Source organism: Podarcis bocagei (genome assembly GCF_964188305.1).
Source record: "Podarcis bocagei genome assembly, chromosome: 2".
Lineage (NCBI taxonomy): Eukaryota > Metazoa > Chordata > Lepidosauria > Squamata > Lacertidae > Podarcis > Podarcis bocagei.
In genome coordinates, this window is record NC_138126.1 from 56537497 (window position 1) to 56556261 (window position 18765).

The window sequence follows — 18765 nt, forward strand, 5'->3', positions numbered from 1 at the left end:
AGGGATTTATACAATGATCTTCAGAAAGCTTTGAACTTGACCCCATGCCTTTCAACATCTACATAAATGTAGAGAGCAGCTGTTTAGCTGTTTTGGGATGACACCCAGTTCTGCTTCCTTTTAACAAGGCTGGGTGAGTGGAAGTTCTGAATAAGTGACTGGAGTCAATGAGGGAGTGAATGAGGGTGAATAAGCTAAAGCTCAATCCCAAAGGGGAGGTTACCTAACAGAAGCCTAAATAAAGATTGGGTGCATTGCTTTGGAGTGCTGTTCCAGGCCTTGCTCCTGGATCCACAGGTAGTATTTGAGGCAACTGTTTATCCTGGTCATTCCTTGATACATGCCAGACTGGACTACAATGATATCCTCTAAATGAGAAAATTGTTCAACTTCAGTTAGTTCAAGATGTGGAGACTGGGTTAATTTTCATGGATGAGCCAAAGGAAACACATCAGCACTCGTGTTTTAACAACTGCATTGGTTTCAAAGGTATTTTTCCAAGCACAATTTGTAGTGATTTTGTTAAGTTTACAGCCCTAAATGGCCTGGGCCTTGATTCCATACAGCAACACTTCTCTCTTACTAGCCCCCCTTCTTTCGGGATCTTTTGAATAAGTTTCTGCCCTGAGGTCCTTCCTTGCCTCAAGTTAGATTGGTGGGAATGAGGAGGAAGGACTTTTTCAGCAGTAGCATTCACACTTTAGAACTTTCCTCAGGGAAATTTGGGGAGGTAATTCGATACTCAGCTTCCTGAAAGCTGTTTAGACATTGTTATTTCAGTAGGCCTACAGAACAGGTGGTTGGCTTGTTTTTTTTATTATTATTATTCAATTGCATTATCATTTTACTGAAGCTGTCATAGGCTTAATTAGTATACATTTGCTATAAATGCATGTGAAGGGCTTTGAACACTATAAAGTGCTACTCACATACCACACATTTCCTCTCACCTTGACAGTAAATTCCATTTTTCTTGTACCCTGGCAGACATTCACACCTCGACTGCCCACCCTTCACCACACAAATGGAATTGGCTTCGCAGATTACACCTCCGCAGTTGAGAAGTTCTGAAATGTTTAAAACAGAGATATTTTAAACTGGGCATCCAAGGAAAATATGTGGCTTTCAGCCCCTTGGGTACACGTGTGTAAGTAAGCCTCAGTGTGTTCACTCACAACTAAGGGCTCACAGGATTCTGGTCTGCATGAGTATCTAGCATATCTAAGGACACATCTAGGCCCAAGATCCACAGCTGCATGTTGTTATGTTATGTTATGTTATGTTATGTTATGTTATGTTATGTTGTGTTGTGTTGTGTTGTGTTGTGTTGTGTTGTGTTGTGTTGTGTTGTGTTGTGTTGTGTTGTGTTGTGTTGTGTTGTGTTGTGTTATGTTATGTTATGTTATGTTATGCTATGTTATGCTATGCTATGCTATGCTATGCTATGCTATGCTATGCTATGCTATGTTATGATTGCACCTCAGTATCTTTTTCCAGCTTGTTCATTCTTAATTTCCCATGCTTGAGCTGTGTTTTTTTTAAAAAAAAGAATACTAGCTATTTACACAGTCAGTAGAACAGACACAATTTTTATTGGGTCTGAAAAGGGAGGGATGGGCCCTGAGACAGTTTAGTTCTATTAGGTAGAGTACTCAATGAAAGTCAAATGAAACAACAACAAACAAAAATACACAGCTCTTGCCTGGGATGTGAAGGACCTGAGCTTGGGCCCCATGGCCAAAGGGAAATTATAAGGTATCGGGGGGAAGAGGGATTAAGTGTACAACATTAGCAGTACAGTATTTTTTAATAAGAAATCGTAAATATAACATAATTATTTTTTTACTGAACAGTGGTATATACATATTCTTCTAAATAAATAAATAAAATGATGGCATAGGCAGGACACGACATTGTAAGATGTTTGTCTAGGCATAAATTCACATGGCAGTTAGTACAGTACTTGATTACTAAGGAAATGTCCGTGACAGTCAAGCCAGGTCATGCAATAAATGTGGACGCATCAGCCACATTTGTGACATTTCCAAGCATAAATAAGTTCCTGCCCTGAATACATGCGACGACTATGTCAGGACCTGCTTAGTTGCCCTTTCTTACCCAGTTATTGGGGTGGGTGGGTGTTTCTGCAGTTCTCACAAGCAAAGGAGCGTGCCAATGGAATAGAAAAAAACACCAGACAGTTCTAGGTAGTGTGAGTTCTTTTACTGGCAGCATAATGCAGTTCTCCAAAGCTTAGAAGCCACATACAGTCTACGGCAGGAATAGGCAAACTCCGGCCCTCCAGATGTTTGGGACTACAATTCCCATCATCCCTGACCACTGGTCCTGTTAGCTAGGGATGATGGGAATTGTAGTCCCAAACATCTGGAGGGCCAGAGTTTGCCTATGCCTGGTCTACGGTCTTTCTGGCAACATACAGTCTCCTTGCAGTGTTCCGACCCAGGCTCTGGCCAAGGGCAGAGGCCAAGAGCAAGCTTGCTTCAAACTGAAGTGTATTTAGATTGTCCTGAGTCCCTCTCACATGCTTAACTAGTTGCAGGTGCAGAACAAACACACCCCAAAATTAGCCTAACGTAACCCTTTCTTGTCCCTTTCCACTGCATCCACAAACTCCTCACACCTTAACAAGAACAGCCCAGAAATTACTGGTCAAGAAGCACTCCAGCACGGTGTGCTTCATTGTGGATAGTAGGTCTACTTGCAAGCAGGCACCCCAACGTTTTAAGTTTCAAATGGCAAGTTCTGGCAAATTCTTTGTTAAGCAGATCTGATTAAAGAGGGGGCAAAACAACCGCCCCCTGCATCATCCTGCCATTTCAGCAAGTTTGCAAAGGCGAACATTCCTCACAAAGCCTGTCCAAAATTATTGTAGAGAAAGTCAATCTTCGACGAGATACTCATCATCCAGAGAGAGAGAACCAGACATAGATACAGAGAGAACCTCACCCCAGATACAGCTAGAGGTCTAGTTCTGGTCTATGTCAGTTTCACATGCATTCATTCATAAGTCTGTACTGACCCATTTCCATAACAATCTATGATTTAAATACTGTATGTCACAAACATTCACATTATTTTTGCACACATTTTATCCCAAAATGCACATTTTTGTATGCATTTTGATACCTTTTTTGCAGTGACAAAATTTGCATCACAAAATTTACGACAGTATTAGTTCATAAAATGCTAACAAAGCCACCTCACTTAAAACACAGACCAAATGAAATCCTTGAACATCCCTAAGTGTAACAACTATATTATATATTCTTGGGACATATTATTTGAAAACAAACACAAGAAAAATCCCAACTGAGAAGAACTACCATTCTAAGCATTTAGCTTAAATTGGTTCTTTTGTATACACCCCAATTGTGTAGAATTCCCAGTTAAGACCACAGTTGTGAGACTCCAACATTATGATCCACACTATTAAATGTAAATATATGTAGTCCAATCCTGGAAGCTATTCAACAGTATTTTTCAAATAAATAAATAAATAAATAAATAAATAAATAAATAAATAAATAAATAAATAAATGTAATACAATATTTGCAAAAGCATAAAGATGGCATAAAGTGTTTATTTTCCCTACATTTGTTCTGTGTGGAGTTTTTCTTTAAGGAATCTTGTGAGAAAGGACATGCGGAAAGTACACACCTTGGTCACATTTTGGGCCAGTATAGCCAGCGTAGCAGGTACAGCTTCCATCTCCAGAAGGTCCATGGTTGCAGATCCCGTGTTGACACTCACATACTATGCGAGAGAAAATGATGATGAAGGAAGATTGTCTGGAGAATATGGGGTAGGGGGTCCCAAAGCTATTACATATATATAGTAGCTTTTGCACATAGGGAAATAGCTAAAAGTATATTTGTGTCCCATCTAGGGCATTACCAGGACACAGAGAAGAGAAAGGAGGGATTTCCACACTCACTGAGTTTGTGGTTCCTGTCTCCCAAATCAACTAAGATGATCCTACCCAAAAATACTGCAGTCATTTCCTGTCCACATGGATCTCCTCTGCCTACCCCACCCGTTATCCTACAGCTGAGAATGGCTCACTCATTACAGTTAAATAATTTCACTTTTAAGTCAAGCAGCTTACCGGATTGACAATCAGGGCCAAAACGTGTTTCATCCAGGCAGTCTTGGCATGCATAGCCACTATACTTCTCCTAAATGAATTAAAAAGAACAACTTTTTACATTGGCACTCCCATGATCCTTACATTGCAACAGCCTTGCTTGACATCCAGATGTAAAAGTCACCTTGGACTTGTCACATACACAAAGGGAATGAGAGATTCTATCTATACATATTGTCAATCACCTGTTTGCACACTTAGTGATTCCAAAATTGTGCCAATTAGTTTGCTTTTCTTGAGAAGAAGGCACTGTTATTAGTATAATTTTTCTTGTGTCTGACAAACATTTTATGAATGGGAAGTTAGCCCCAAGGGGCAGCCATGCCACTTGAAGCCAGTGACCTACACATTGGTTTGGCTTGGTTCTCTTAGTTTTTATCCTTTGTGTTGTTTTTATGACATGGATGGCTGACTCGAGCAATTATGGAAAGGCAGGATGAAAATGTTTTTGTTAAAGAAAATAAATAGAATAAATACAGGATGCACATGAGACAAAAAAAGGGGGGGGGCAAATCTATGAAAGTAACATTTTTCCTGAAGTAAGCAGAAACAGATAAAAGGAAGTGCATTTTTTTGTTGCCATACAAATAAGGAATGATTCAAATGACCCATTTTAGGCTTGTATTCAGATTGAAGCTCATTCTTTGGAAGTGCACAAATCTATCAAGGCCAACCTGGAAATTTTTGTTCACAGTAAGAACATAATACTTTGGCCACCTCATGAGAAGAGAAGACTTCCTGGAAAAGACCCTGATGGTGGGAAAGATGGAGGGCACAAGGAGAAGGGGACGACAGAGGACGAGATGGTTGGACAGTGTTCTCGAGGCTACCAGCATGAGTTTGACCAAACTGCGGGAGGCAGTGGAAGACAGGAGTGCCTGGAGTGCTCTGGTCCATGGGGTCACGAAGAGTCGGACACGACTAAATGACTAGACAACAACAAGAACATAATAAGTCCTTGTTGAATCAGGCCAATGGCCCAGCTAGTCTCGCATCCTCTTCTCACAGTGGCCACCCAGATGCCTGTGGGAAAGATGCAAGCAGGACCCAGTCGCAAGAGCACTCTCCCTTCCTGTGGTTTCCAGCAACTGGGATTCAGAAGCATTGCTGCCTCCAGCTGCGGAATTTGGCAGCCATTGACAGTGTGCCTGATCAGAGAATAAGTTTGCCATACAGAAATGAAAACCATATTTGGAAGGGAATTCCAACTATACAGGGTGTGTATGTTGATTCATAGCCATTTCTCTTTGGGCTGCAAACATTAAAATTAATACATGTGTGTGCCAGTGTGTAAAGATTAGGGTAGAGGGGAAATTCAGTTAAGTTCACCTTTAAAGGCAAATCTATCAGAGTCACACTTTCTGAACCAATATGAGAATTGTTCAAAATCTGCACTTACCTAATTTTCGCAATGCAAAAATGCAGATATTAGGAGAAAGCATTCACATAAATGAATTTATTAATGACAATAACAAAAGAGGCATTGTGTTAGATAAAATTTCTTGCACAAATGTGTACATAAGTCAAAGCTGCGAACAAAAATATATTCATGAGGAGAAACTCACACTAAAAAGCTGAGGGATTACCATAAGCATTTTTTTAAAAATCACAGAAATGTGCCGAAATGTGGAGAACAGAATTCAAGACTGGGAAAATGATAAATTGAGGGAAATTGCTATCCTGAAATTAAGAGCCAGTATTTTTCAAATATTGTTAAAACGCTATGTCACAAACAAGAGGCAAACCATCCCCCTTTGCCGATGAGGAAGCAGCAAATGACAATTCATTTCATTAGCAGTATCTGTGCTAGGGTGACATTTTCTTAAAGAATGCACATACAATGCAGTAAGGAAACTTGAGAAGTTGTAGAATGGAATCACTGTTTTTAAAGGAAATTTTAAGAGAGACTATGCATATTTCAGGGGTTATTTCATTGTAATGAATGTTGCCATGCTTCAGTGGTTAGAAACAAGACTACGCTGACTATCTGCTCCAATTCTAATGACTTATCATGAATGAACTGAACACAATCATGATCTGAGCTTTCTGCATCACCAATATAGCCTAGACCATATGAAAGGAAGAAGATCCTTCCCTAATGCAATGCTCATAATATGTGGTATGTGGTCTGAAGAAAATGTGATATGTGGTCTGAAGCTCAGGGATGGGGAAACCTATAACCCTCCATATGTTGTTGAACTCTGTGTCAAATCAGCCCCCAGCCAGCAGGCCAAACAGTAAGGGGTGACTGGAATAGAAGTCCACCAACATCTGGAGGGCCACATGTTCTTCATTCCTACTGTAGGTGTATTTAATCCAATAAATACTGTGCTACTGTTACATAAATGTGGTCTTTTTAAAGGGGGAAGTATAAATACCTAGAGACACACAGATTGTGAATGTGTGATAGTCCATTCTTTGAAACCTCATCTTAAAAAATAAAACCCTTCTGCCTAACAAAAATTATTTCCTCTGCGTAAGAAACTTCCAATATATTTGAAATTTTCTCTCAATAGCATACAACAACCTATTAGATCTGGTTAGGTGCATTTTGAGCTCTTTTGTAGTACCCTTTTCAAAGCCTGCTTAAAATGTGAAGAATGCCTTACCAGTGAAAAAAGCCACCGTTAATATACAGGCATTGCCTCAGCCAAAAGCAATGGGTTTTTTTTTTAGCTGAATAACAGGAAGGAAATCTCGGCGGGCTGGGGCAAGATTTTCAGTAAGAGACATTGTGGAGCGACTGAGCTCTAAAGGGATTCTGAGGATCTGACTGAGACATTATTTTCAAGAGAACCAGCTATATTGAAGTGGAATAAACACAAAACTTAAAAACCCCAGAAAGCCTGGCAAATTTAAGGAGGGCCTTGGTTCCCTAACCATATGACTGTGCTACTGCTACTTCTTTGTCAAAATGTCCCTTACATGCCCCATCTGAAGCCCTTGCTTATTAGCCTTTGTAGATGAAGATGCTTTCTTTGTAGTTGCCCTAGCTTTGTTCCTTTGCAATGTTTTTCACCTTGCAAACATCTTTTCCCAGAGGACCATCGTTCTCTGGTTTATCCTGACTGGATGTACAACCGTAGCCCCAGGAAATACGCAACAACCATTGCTAATTGCAAACAGCCCCGCTTTTACCTCACAGATGCAAGTTCCGTTCTGTGCTGAACCTTCCAAACAAGTCCCCCGACCACTGCATACGTTTCCAGATCCAACAGGGCATTCTGGAAAACAAAAACACAGTTGCAGACCAGTTTCAGTTACTAAAATCAGTGTTGGTTTCTCCTCACACCCACCCCTGTATTATCTAGAGTTATCATATTTCAAAAAGTGAAAACCAGGTCACCCCCCCCCCCAAAAAAAAGTTGTTGAGCTTTTATAAAAACGCCCAAAAAACCATGATTTTTCGGTTGACAATTCGGGGGGGGGGTGTCAGAAATTTCCGCTGGATGTCAATTCTGCCTTTGAAATCCCAGAAACATCCAGATGTATGGCAGTCCTATTATTTACATTATTATGGAGCCTATTACTTATGGTATACTATGGCCCGCACCCCACTTCTATTAAAGCAACTGAGTTCTTAAGCTTATTCAAACAACGTAGGCCAAGCTCTTCATAGTGAACTGGAATGGAGGGGAAGCCTCCACTCCTACAAGTACAAGGGTCTACCCAGGACCATTCTGGGCAGTGAGCAACTGTTCTTAAAGCTGTGTCTGGATAGGAGCGGAAAAGTAGGCCGCAGTGGAGCCTGAAGTGCAGCCCGCCCTGCTCTGCTCTGCCAACCTGGCAGCGTAGAAGGTCTGTCTGTCTGGCTCCCAGTTTTTGTAGTAGGTTGGACCAATCCACAGTTTTCAGTCTACCCAGAGGGGCCAGTATTTTACACTCCTGTTCCCTTCTGTGTTTCAAGAGGGCTGGCAAAGCTTGAGCATACAGAGCCAGGTGCCTGCCCTAACCATGTTTCAAGCTCCAGCATCCCTGACTGGAATCTAATGCACTTAATTTAAAGCCTTACCGTAGCAAGCAGGACCCCAAAAACCAGGACAGCAGCGCTTCTCCTCAAATTCCTGCTTACATATTTGAGCACAACCAGGGAGTAAAAGAGTAGTCTCGCCTAGCTTGAGTGTATACCTGAAAGAGCAACGACAGCAGTCTGGCAGAGAAGAAAACAAGGGGTGCACTCAAAAACACCACTGGAGCAGCATCTAAATTTGTCCCCTGCCCCTGATGAACCCAGACAGTCAGCATCAAATCTCCCCCTCCTATTTGCATATAGCCCAACCCTGCATTATGCTTCTTTGTCATACTAGAGCTTGAAAAAAATGTTGTGGATTGGCTCTTTCAGTGGCAGTGAGCAGAAAGCTTCAGGGGAACAGCAAGCAATGGTTCGACATCATGTTACCCTGAAAATAAAATAAAAAAGAAAGAAAGAAAGAAAGAAAGAAAGAAGCAGCAAAGGCCTCACCTGCAGTTCTTCTGCCCATTGTTTCCAAGTAATTTTGACCACCTTTTTGGGCATGGCAGCCTGGAAGCCACGGTACAAGAGGTACAAGGTGTTTCGCGTGTATATGTAAACTTCTGGTCACATCGCTTAGACTTTAACTGGAAAGTGGGAAGAGCATTCACCATTATTCTTAAGCACGTTAACAGCACTGCAATATGGTAGCTATTAAATGAAACCGATTTTCAAGCACTGTCTTTCAGATTTCTCATCCCCAGTCTAGAAAAAGAGCCAACTGATAGACTTGTGGGATCAACGCTGATTGAGCCATACAAAAGCTATGCAAATGAACCATTTATGAGGCACAATTTCCTCCCTTTTTTTGCACACGTGAATAGAAGCAGTTAGACAGATGCAGGCACACTTACCTATCTCTGCAACATTTCACCGAAAATAAAATGTGGTGCAACACACAGACTGCTTGTCCCTGCACTGTGACACTTTATATGGTGCTTGCTTGTCAATGTGATCAGGCAGCAGCTATTATATCTCTGTCCTGAGATCACTAAAAGTCCACTGGCAATAGCAGCCCCCCCCCCCCGATTATCCACATGCAGGTGCTTTCATTCAGCCTGCAATCCTATACAGTTATCACTTTTGTGTCAGTAGTTCCATTGAGCTCAGTGGGGCCTACTTTGGAGTCGCATGTACAGGTTTGCACTGACAGATAGTTACACTGCAGCTGGGGATGCTAACTACGTGCTGTCCAAGGGCAGGCAGCAGAGCTCCAGCGCAATTAAAACACTTTGGGGTGGGGGTATTTGGAGTAGAGAAATCTGCTGAAGATGAAGATTTATCCTTTTCCCTGCCTGATGTTTCTCCACTTTCAATTACCCCCCCTCCACCCAAAGTGGCATTTAAAATTCAGGTTACCTCTTGCATAAAACTTTCAGACACCCACCCACCTGTGCCAGCAGTTTTTCCTGTCCAGATTACCCACTCCCATGGCTGTACTTCTTTCAAGAAAAACATGCCAGGGGTCTCTCATACATGTTTGCCTATATAGCTTATTCCCAGGGGCTCTCCTTCGTGACAAAATGTAACTGTGCTAAGGAACGTAATCCTTTAGCACAGGCAAACCATCTTACTCGTTACGACCAAGCAGTTCAGTTTTCTATCTAGCTCAGCCATCTGTTTCCTACAGTGACCAGCCAGAATATTATACCTCACTTTTCAACAAGTGCAAAGTCCAGGCAAACCTTCATATTCTTTTTTTTTTTTTTTGTACAATACACTGCAGAAATGTGCAAGTGTATAATTCAAGTGAAATCAAAGGAAGTATGTACGCCTAAGCAAAATACACATACCAGCCAGGGAGACCAAACTGTTCACCTTATTAAGTAAGTTTTCTGATTCTGGCAGTAGCCTATTTCAGAAATACACGATGTGTCATTGATTCATAACTTCAGGTAATACCTCAGCATTGGCTGATATAAACGGACTGCAATACCTCTTCACAATATTCACCAAAAGTCAATGACGTGCCTATCTACCCCTCATGAATTTAAAACCCAATATTCAGATTGCGAGAGAAGCCTCAGGACTGAATACTGATATTTACAAAATCCCACAGATTGAAATGTTAGTGTACACAGGGAAGCCGCTTCTTTTGATTCACTGGAAATGGCTAGCCTTCTCTTTCTCTCATCATTTGCTGATCCGTAGCATGGCAGCTTCAGTTCTTGGGGTGATTATTGTTCAGGGATATAGAGAGGATGGAGTTATTGATTTGTTATCATTATCAGCCACCTCGTGGTGATTCTTTTTTATTTTTTGAATGAGCTATGGTTTATTTTGAGTTGCATGTATAAAATCAATTTCCAGAAGTGTGTGATATGGAAAAAAAGGAAGTTTGTGAGGTTTTCACTTCACAATGGACAAGCTAAAGTCTATTCTGCCTACAGATAAGCATGCAAAGGTCCTTGATTCGTTTTTCCTACTTACAGAAAAGACCAAATCATTATCAATTCCGATTCTTCTTGTTCTATGTACTCAATTTATTTTTCTCTCCACTATCGGTGCTGAGGCAAATGCCTTCCTGAATATGTCTCTCATTCATATCTATGTGCCCCTCAATTGCATCCAGAAGTCCCTTCCATGAATCGATGGGCTCCTTGTGTTTGTGGAAGGGACTCCAACCTAACAGGGTCCTGCTAGAAGACGAGGTGCATTTGTGTAGACAGTTTCCATCAATTCCCCTTGCAAATCCCCATTCATGCCATTTCCCATATGGTTACAGAGAGCTCCCCAACCATCTACAGCAGCTTTTAGGAGGTTGCAGGTAGACATGGGGAGCAATCTGCAAAAATTGCCTTCTCCTCCCTTCCATCCCAGGGAGCATCCCATGAACTTAACCGTGCTCATGGCTAGTCTGGATCTAACCCTACTTATCAAACTATTTTTTCATACACAAGAATGCACACACACACAAACACTCAAGCAGTTGACACCAAGTTAAATAAATCTTAATCTACCATCTATCACGTTGTAATAAATTACATAGTCAGAACTGTACATGCAAATTTAATATAGTTTTTAAGGAAAGCATTTACCGTCTTAGAAGAGGCATTCTCACATGTGTGAGAAAGCAAGCACTGTCACAGAGAAGACTCTTTCTATCTGTGGCTGTGATTAATACAAATTAAAAACAACCAACTTATTTTAAGAGCCAACTTAACTTGGGCCAGGCACTTTTTAAACTGAGTAATCGGCCATAGCCACAAAGCCTTATTACAGAGGTGATTTAATGGTTTCAAATATAAAACTTCACAGCAATATACTAGACATGCTGTTGTCTATTATTTCACTACAGGCTGATCCCAGGGAGTTCAACGGCGCTTGCTTCCAAGTAAGTGCCTATATAATAGCACCTTCTAATACCCAAGGCTGCTGCAGCAACAAACTTACCTGCTGGCTTTTCTCTTCAGCTGTAGAAATCAAGCATGCTGCATAGAATAAAAAGAAGAAGCCAGAAGTTTTCATGGCCATGCCTTGATTGAAAAGCCCCAGTGCTTAAAGGGAGATGTGGAAGATGCTGTTTCTTCAAGATAACACCGCCTACTAAGAATCAGATCCAAGAAAACCAGAAGTTAAACGTAAACAGAGAAAAAGCTTTCGCATGCTGCGAGTCTCTTATTCCAAAGTATACAAAAGCAGCATTGCTTTGACTGAGCATGAATTGTCAGTCAGCAGATATTTTAAAGTGGGGAGAAAGCAGAGGTACAAAAATGATCCTGAGGAGGAAAATGTTTGCTCAAAACAGAAACGTCTATGGATTTCCTCTCACATATCAGTTCAAAACAGAAGGAAGGAAATCCTTCGTTTTCAGCGGTATGGAAAGGAGTATGCTAATCATATTCTTGTGAAGTAAAGCTGAAGGCTGAACTAGATTGTATGTTGAATCAGATGGGAAATTAATATAGTATGATCAAATTGTTTTAGAGTTTTTGTGTTTTTACTGCCATTTAATAGGCTTCCACTGTTCAAAAAATAAAGAAACTACATGCCATATTTGAGAAATATTGGGGGGGGGGGTAATTTTAAAAATGTCTGAGATCATCTTCACAAAAATCTTATTAAGATAGTTGAGGCACTTTAAAGGGAAACTATTTCTAAGACATGTTAGTGACAGCTAGATTAATCCCTTTAGTGTTTTCCCCAAATATATGGAGTAATAAAATATATGTTGTCTTGGGCCAGTTTTGAAATGGACCTTTCTGCCAAAGACACTACAGATACAGGCTCCCCCGACATTCAACTGACCTAATATATCTGAACCTCTTTTTAGTTGATTTCTACATAGAATATTCCTATCCCATCACAATTATAACATTGGAGAGAACAATTGCAAAGCAAAATGGCTGAATTATGTTTTTAAATTATACAGTTAGAATGTACACCTCATGAACCAGGGTCCAAAAAGCCTCACAGCTAGTTCTGAACACCCAAGGGGGCTACAGATGTGTTAATTGAACAGTAGCTCCTCTGTGAATGAATTTTAGAAGCAGTTTATGGAATACTGTGGGAGTCTACAAAAGAAAAGCAAATAGGTTTTTAAATTGTATTTAATTGGTTCCCCACCTTTTCTCCAGCATGGATCTCTAGGTATGATACATGCCTAGAGTTCTCAGATCTGCCATTTGGACACTGACCAGACTAGTTTCCAAGCATCATCATGTACATTTCAACCATGCTCTGGGACCATTAGTGTTAGATCATTAGTGGTATACCTGTGGCCCTCCAGATAATGGAGTCCAACTCCAACCCCAACCAGCATGGTCAATGGTCAGAGATGACCAGAGTTGGAAAACCAACATCTGAGAGGTCACAAGTTCCTTGCCACTGCTTTAGATTTCAGCCTTCATTTTATATGTTAGTATATTCACTTCAACAGCCTATTTAATACTTAATACAATTCAACAGCATGGATGGAAACCTATGGCCCTCCACAACTTTCATCATCCCTGACCATGCTGGATGGGGCTGATGGAAGGTAGGAGATAACATCTGGATCACACATTCCCACCCCAGCTTCACATATACACAAACTTGCATAGGGCAGTACGTCAACCGATAAAGCCATATTTGTTGTAGTGAATCTTCTAGTGTGATCCCTGAATTTAAATAATTAACAGACCTAAACTGCCTACTGTATATCCACAAAAATGTATAGTGCAGGCACTTCTCTCATCTTCCAACAGTGGAAACAGTACAGGAGTGGCATTATATATTTTACAGTAACAACAAAGTGTACTATCTACGGCCTGTATAAATTCTATGAACCCAGGTCTCATTGCTGCCACCTTGGTCAAAGATGTCCTTTAATATTTATGACAAATGGCAGTATCTCGTCATTCTTTGCACAGCAGAGCAGGGGGTTGACAAGAATGGATTGAGATATGCAGGAAACGCAACAGAGAAGAGAGTCAACTTTGCACACATAGCTGGAATGTTGTTTGATACTGCCACCACCACAGTATTTCCACAGCCCAAGACAAGCCGCTGGTTCAATGTTAGTGGCTTGTCTCTTCAGCAGTGGTGGTGTAGAAACAGAAACAAAGCTCTGGCTTCAGGCACTGTTTATCCCCCCCCCCCGCCCCTGCGTGTGTAGTTGTTGGATCTTGGTCCTCTCCCTCCTTCATACACAACAGCACTTTCCTTTTTCAAGTACTTGGAGAAAGCGCCGGGCTAGTAAACCATTATTTTGTGAAGTATTTGCAATCTCCAATTAGCTTTGGCAGTTTCCTGCAATTGAAACCTTGTGTTTATGTAGTCTTGACAAAAATTAAAGACTGCCAAGACTTAAGGTATACCATAAAACGTACATTATCCTGTGGGGGTTTTCTGAGGTCTACAAATTCCTAAGGTCAGCTGAGAAAGATTGTTAAAATCCCGTATTTTAAATTTGAGGAAACATTTCTATTCAGTTCATAATAGTCTGATTGCATAAGTTATCTGAGGCAGGGAGAGAGAAAAGGATATAATTAAGAATAAACCAACTAAATTATAGCTCAGCTTCATTAGCGAAAAAGAGAACCTTGTGAGGAAGGTTATTGTGTGAACGACTGCATGTGACTTTGAGCTCTTGAGCCAGTAGAGTCAGAACTCATCTAGGACAGCAAACCTCTAAAAGGGTATGCTTTGTGCTTGAGAGAGAAGTCCAGCTCTCCATTCTTTTAACCTATTACCAAGCGTTGTAGGGAGAAGTGATCCTTTCAAGTAGTTGAAAAGCACTGAAAGTACTAACACTATACAGCACTGGCAAGTGGCTTGGCATAACATGGACAGTATTCACTGATACCCTGTACTCCATTGTTCCCGAGTTCCAGTAAACTCATTCAGGGCCACCCAAAGGCTGCACTTGTGGAACTAAAGATGTTGAATTCTGTCGTGGATATCATTCTATTCTCTGTGGGCCGAAGAGCTGCTAACCTCATCTGGAGATTTGTGATTATGGTATATAAAAGAAGGAATTATATGATAACTTGCATCTGAGCTAGAAATACTTCATCCCCTAGAATTCAAGTGTGCTAGAAACAACTGGCCAGTTTCCTGCTATCTAGAGTGGAAGAGTTCCCCCCACTCCCAAATTCTATTTAATTATATCATGGGAGATCCGAAATAATGTTAGCACAAGAACTTTTAGAGAACTGTCATTGCACAAGTGGTAGTGTGCAAGCTTAATTATCAGAGTATAATCATAACAGCAGTTGTGCCATGTGTTGCACAACCTTTCAGAATTGCAAGACACTTGTATTTAGCTGTTGCACTATCCTAAGAATGATGGCAGTGGAATGGCTGTTGTGCAAGGTCGCTACAACTGGGTATCAACTATTCTTTTTGTAAGCAATATTTCAAGATTTACTTTTGGAAAAGTTCTACATTCCTCTCCACACAAAATAAAAGAGAGTTTAATGAACACTTAAGCAGTTAGTTGTCCCTAATGTTGCCCATTTCAACTACAGTGGTACCTCGGGTTACAGATGCTTCAGGTTACAGACACTTCAGATTACAGACTCCGCTAACCCAGAAATAGTACCTCAGGTTAAGGTACCTCAGGTTCAGGATGAGAACAGAAATCGTGTGGCAGCAGCGCGAGGCCTCATTAGCTAAAGTGATGCCTCAGGTTAAGAACAGTTTCAGGTAAAGAACGAACCTCCAGAACAAATTAAGTTCTTAACCCGAGATACCACTTAACTATAATTTCACTCGAGGGAACATTTCCCTTCTTTTATTTCCCATTATGAAATATGTGCCTAATAATGTTTGGCATAATTAGTATATCTGCCAGAGATGCAAGAGAAAGGTGGATACCAAAGGAATCATTCTGATCTTGAAAGAATGCAAATTGGCGAAGTCCAAGCATTTTGCAATGGGTTTTTATTGTGTATGCCAGATAGACAAAATAATCAGTCCCTTTTATGAAAGCTTCCCCTGGAAGAAACTGCCCATGACTTGGATTATTTGATATGATGGTCTCTTCAGAAATTTTCCTTTTCCTTTGAGGCTTCCTACACAGGGCTAAAGGCTTATTAGAAAGACAAATGCACAACTGACCTGCACTGTGAGCAAAATCATGGAAAGTCAGAAACACAAATTTTGGTTTATTTGTATTGAGAAACTTGGCAACAGAAAAACCACAGTGCTCTGAACTACAAGTACCCTTTGATTTGTTGGCAACAGGGCAATTATTGTCAATCATGGCCAACCTTTGTCTGCATTAGTGAACTGAAATTGATAACTTTTCTCAACTGTTTTAAAGTGTCCATCGGATGTAACAGTAACTTTCAGTTATAGGTGAATTCTTCCATCATGTTCATGATTAGCAAACAAAATTAAATTTGACACATCATAAAAGAATGAAATGTAAAAATTATAAGGATTATTAAATAATTGTTAGCAGCATAGGCAATAAAATACATCTTGAACAAAGAACATTGCACTTTGACATAGCTCAAGCATTTTTAGTTACCATTATTTACATATCTTGTATAGAAGAGCAAGACTGATATATATGTACAAAAACCACAGTGGAAACATAACAGTCCTAATGTAAGTATGCCAAGTATTGACTCCTTTTGTTCCATACAGTTGCCTGGGATGCTTAAGAAGGAATCTGAATGTGTACTGTTACATAAAAATATAGTTTAGAAAATTCCAGTTTTAATGTTTTAGCAGATTGGTTGTACTATTAAAACCTTTTCACTGCACAAGGAACTATAACAGCAACACACAGCAAACTTCAATGTAATATCATGTTGCTGTGAAGAGAGTGCCAATCCCTGCTTAAGTCAATCAATGCTGTGCTTTAAGTCATAGTCTTCGGGCCTGGTCTCTATCAGCTCTGCAGTAACTAAAATATTTGAAAAAAATAAAACTACCCAGTGAGCTCCAAAGGTAGCTCTCGACCACATAAGATCTCCCACTGCCTAGCAAGGAGAGATATTAGTTTCTCGCGGCTTTCTGGACTTGGGATGAAGACACACCACAGGACCTCTCGACTGCTGCTGCCTTCCTGGGTGACCTGTCCTTTAGGAAAACTGAGGACATTGTCAAAGTGATCAAGGGTCAGGTTCTGCATGAGATCTTGATTCTGAATGTCATCAAAAACAAACGTGAGCGCCTGCGGATACGTCTGATATCCCATGAGCACTCTGTCTAAATCACGGATCCTTCTTCCATCTGCAAGTTGATACTTGTCTTTCTTTGGCGGTTCTTTAGCAAATTCAGGAAGTGGATAACTGATGTAATCCTCATTGAAAAGAAACATATCCGAGCTAGTTAAGATCAGCGTTTTAGGTTGAAGTGAGCTGTTGGATTGAGCAGTCCCTTCTGTAGCATTCACTTGAAACACTAGCACATAGAGAAGTATATTCAGAGACTGGAAGTTAATCACACAGTTCATCTTCTCTGCTACTAGAAAGGCAAGGTCCCCAATTTCTTCTTCATTGGGATATATGAACTTCACTCTACTAGAATGAATCAGTTCATAATTCTCCATTTTCCCTGTAAGCAGAAATACACAATTTATAGTCTGCACTTATTAAAATAATTCTACCAAGGAAGCAACTAAAAAGTTAGGCTAAAACTCACACAGCATGTTTTTATCTGTAATATTAACAGCAGGCTTTCAAACTGAAGCTTGGAGTGATAAGTGGATACTCTGGCAAATATTAAAATAGGCAGCAGTGAACTAGAAGTCACTGATTCAAATCTCACCTCTGCCATGCATTCATTAGATGTCTTAGGCAAGTCATTCCCTCTCAGCCTCAGTCCCCCACATGTAATATGATGGTAATCACATCAAGCAGGCCAGTACTATTTTAAGGATCATTGAAATAATGTATGCGAAGCACTTTGAACATACTAAATTACATCACTTTTAAATATTGCAGTTTAGTCCCTGCCCCTTTTTTCAAGATGCTTAGGGTAGTATACATGGTGATTCCCTTGCTCACTGTATCCTCATAGCAAGTCTGTGAGGTTAGACTGAAAGGTAGCAACTGGTTCAAGGCCACCCAGTGTGAGCTTCATGGCTGAGTGGGGATCTGATTTACAATTTTCCCAGGCCTAGTCAGACAAACTAAGCACACCGGCTCATGCTAAGCATCAATAAATTGTATATAACACTTTTTGAAAGAAGTTAACTGCTGATGGTAAACATTTTTGTTGGCCTAACTTTTCAACTTCCTCTTTCATTCTTGGAATTTACTCAGGAGGGGGTGCGGAAGAGTGCTAAAAATGCAGTTGTCAGCATAATCCCATATACTCCCCTCTACCCCAGTATTTTTTGTGCTTTTCAGTTAAGTTCTATACTTGTTTAGCATTGCCAGAAACACTATTCATACCCTCTACACATGCAAAGAAATCACATGGTGCAGGAGTCATGGGATTGTACTACTTCAGCCAGCAGGTGGGGGAAAGCTTCTTGCACATAGAAAAGTACTGCGTCAGAAGACTGGAATCCTTCCATCCTGTTAATTTTGTATATGTAATAAGTTGGGCTTTTTGCATGGCAGGGACGGAGAAAGAGGAAAATCTAAATGGGTACAGTGTTTAGATCAGCAAAAAGAAAAAGAAAACTCAGACAATTAAGGCTATTCATTTCCATCTGCTTTTGCATCTTCCCTTCTCTAATCCTCCAGACTCTTACCCAATCACAATTTATTTTCCTAAATCCTTAGAACAGGATTGCTACAAATGTTCTTCACCATGAGCTTAAATTTTGCTACCCCGACCCCCATTCTCTCAGTGACTCACATTAGAGGTAATTTTATGTACATGATGTACTGATGGGTGGAATACCCTTTTGTAGTTTAACATTAATACACCCGTATCTGTTCTTTTTAACTCTATTTTCATTCAGGTAAAGGAAAAGATTGACAACCAGTGCTTAATGAATACACCTGTTTAGGCTGAACTTCCATACTGATTTCAGCGTCACTGACTGCATTGCCCAAAGGATTCCCAGCTGAATTCTGATTTACTATAAGACAGGGATGATGTAACCAACAGGACAAATGGCTTAATATGTGGCAGGAGGTTGAGTTCTGAACCGGATTTTACAGTGAAGAACTAAATAGTTTGAATATTATTCACACT

At 40.4% G+C, this 18765-nt stretch overlaps 2 protein-coding genes and 1 long non-coding RNA gene across 3 annotated transcripts in view; 1 reads left to right on the forward strand and 2 right to left on the reverse strand.

Annotated features, from left to right (window-relative positions):
• The window catches only part of STAB1 (stabilin 1), a 100367-nt gene extending 88655 nt beyond the window's left edge, over positions 1–11712 (reverse strand). Inside the window, exons 1-7 of the mRNA XM_081185174.1 lie at positions 11572–11712; positions 8629–8765; positions 8179–8294; positions 7305–7390; positions 4128–4197; positions 3680–3775; positions 951–1067 (exon numbers count right to left, since the gene is read on the reverse strand). Coding sequence (XP_081041300.1) covers positions 951–1067; positions 3680–3775; positions 4128–4197; positions 7305–7390; positions 8179–8294; positions 8629–8765; positions 11572–11652 — 703 coding nt within the window. The 5' untranslated portion in view covers positions 11653–11712. The remainder of the gene's footprint in view (positions 1–950; positions 1068–3679; positions 3776–4127; positions 4198–7304; positions 7391–8178; positions 8295–8628; positions 8766–11571) is intronic.
• Positions 11263–12172, forward strand: LOC308582263. Its single transcript, XR_014005587.1, has 2 exons — positions 11263–11512; positions 11592–12172. It is a non-coding gene; the product is annotated as an uncharacterized lncRNA (long non-coding RNA).
• Positions 12173–15526: 3354 nt separating this feature from the next.
• NISCH (nischarin) overlaps positions 15527–18765 on the reverse strand; it is a 34362-nt gene continuing 31123 nt past the window's right edge. Inside the window, exon 21 of the mRNA XM_081185175.1 lies at positions 15527–17169. Coding sequence (XP_081041301.1) covers positions 16541–17169 — 629 coding nt within the window. The 3' untranslated portion in view covers positions 15527–16540. The remainder of the gene's footprint in view (positions 17170–18765) is intronic.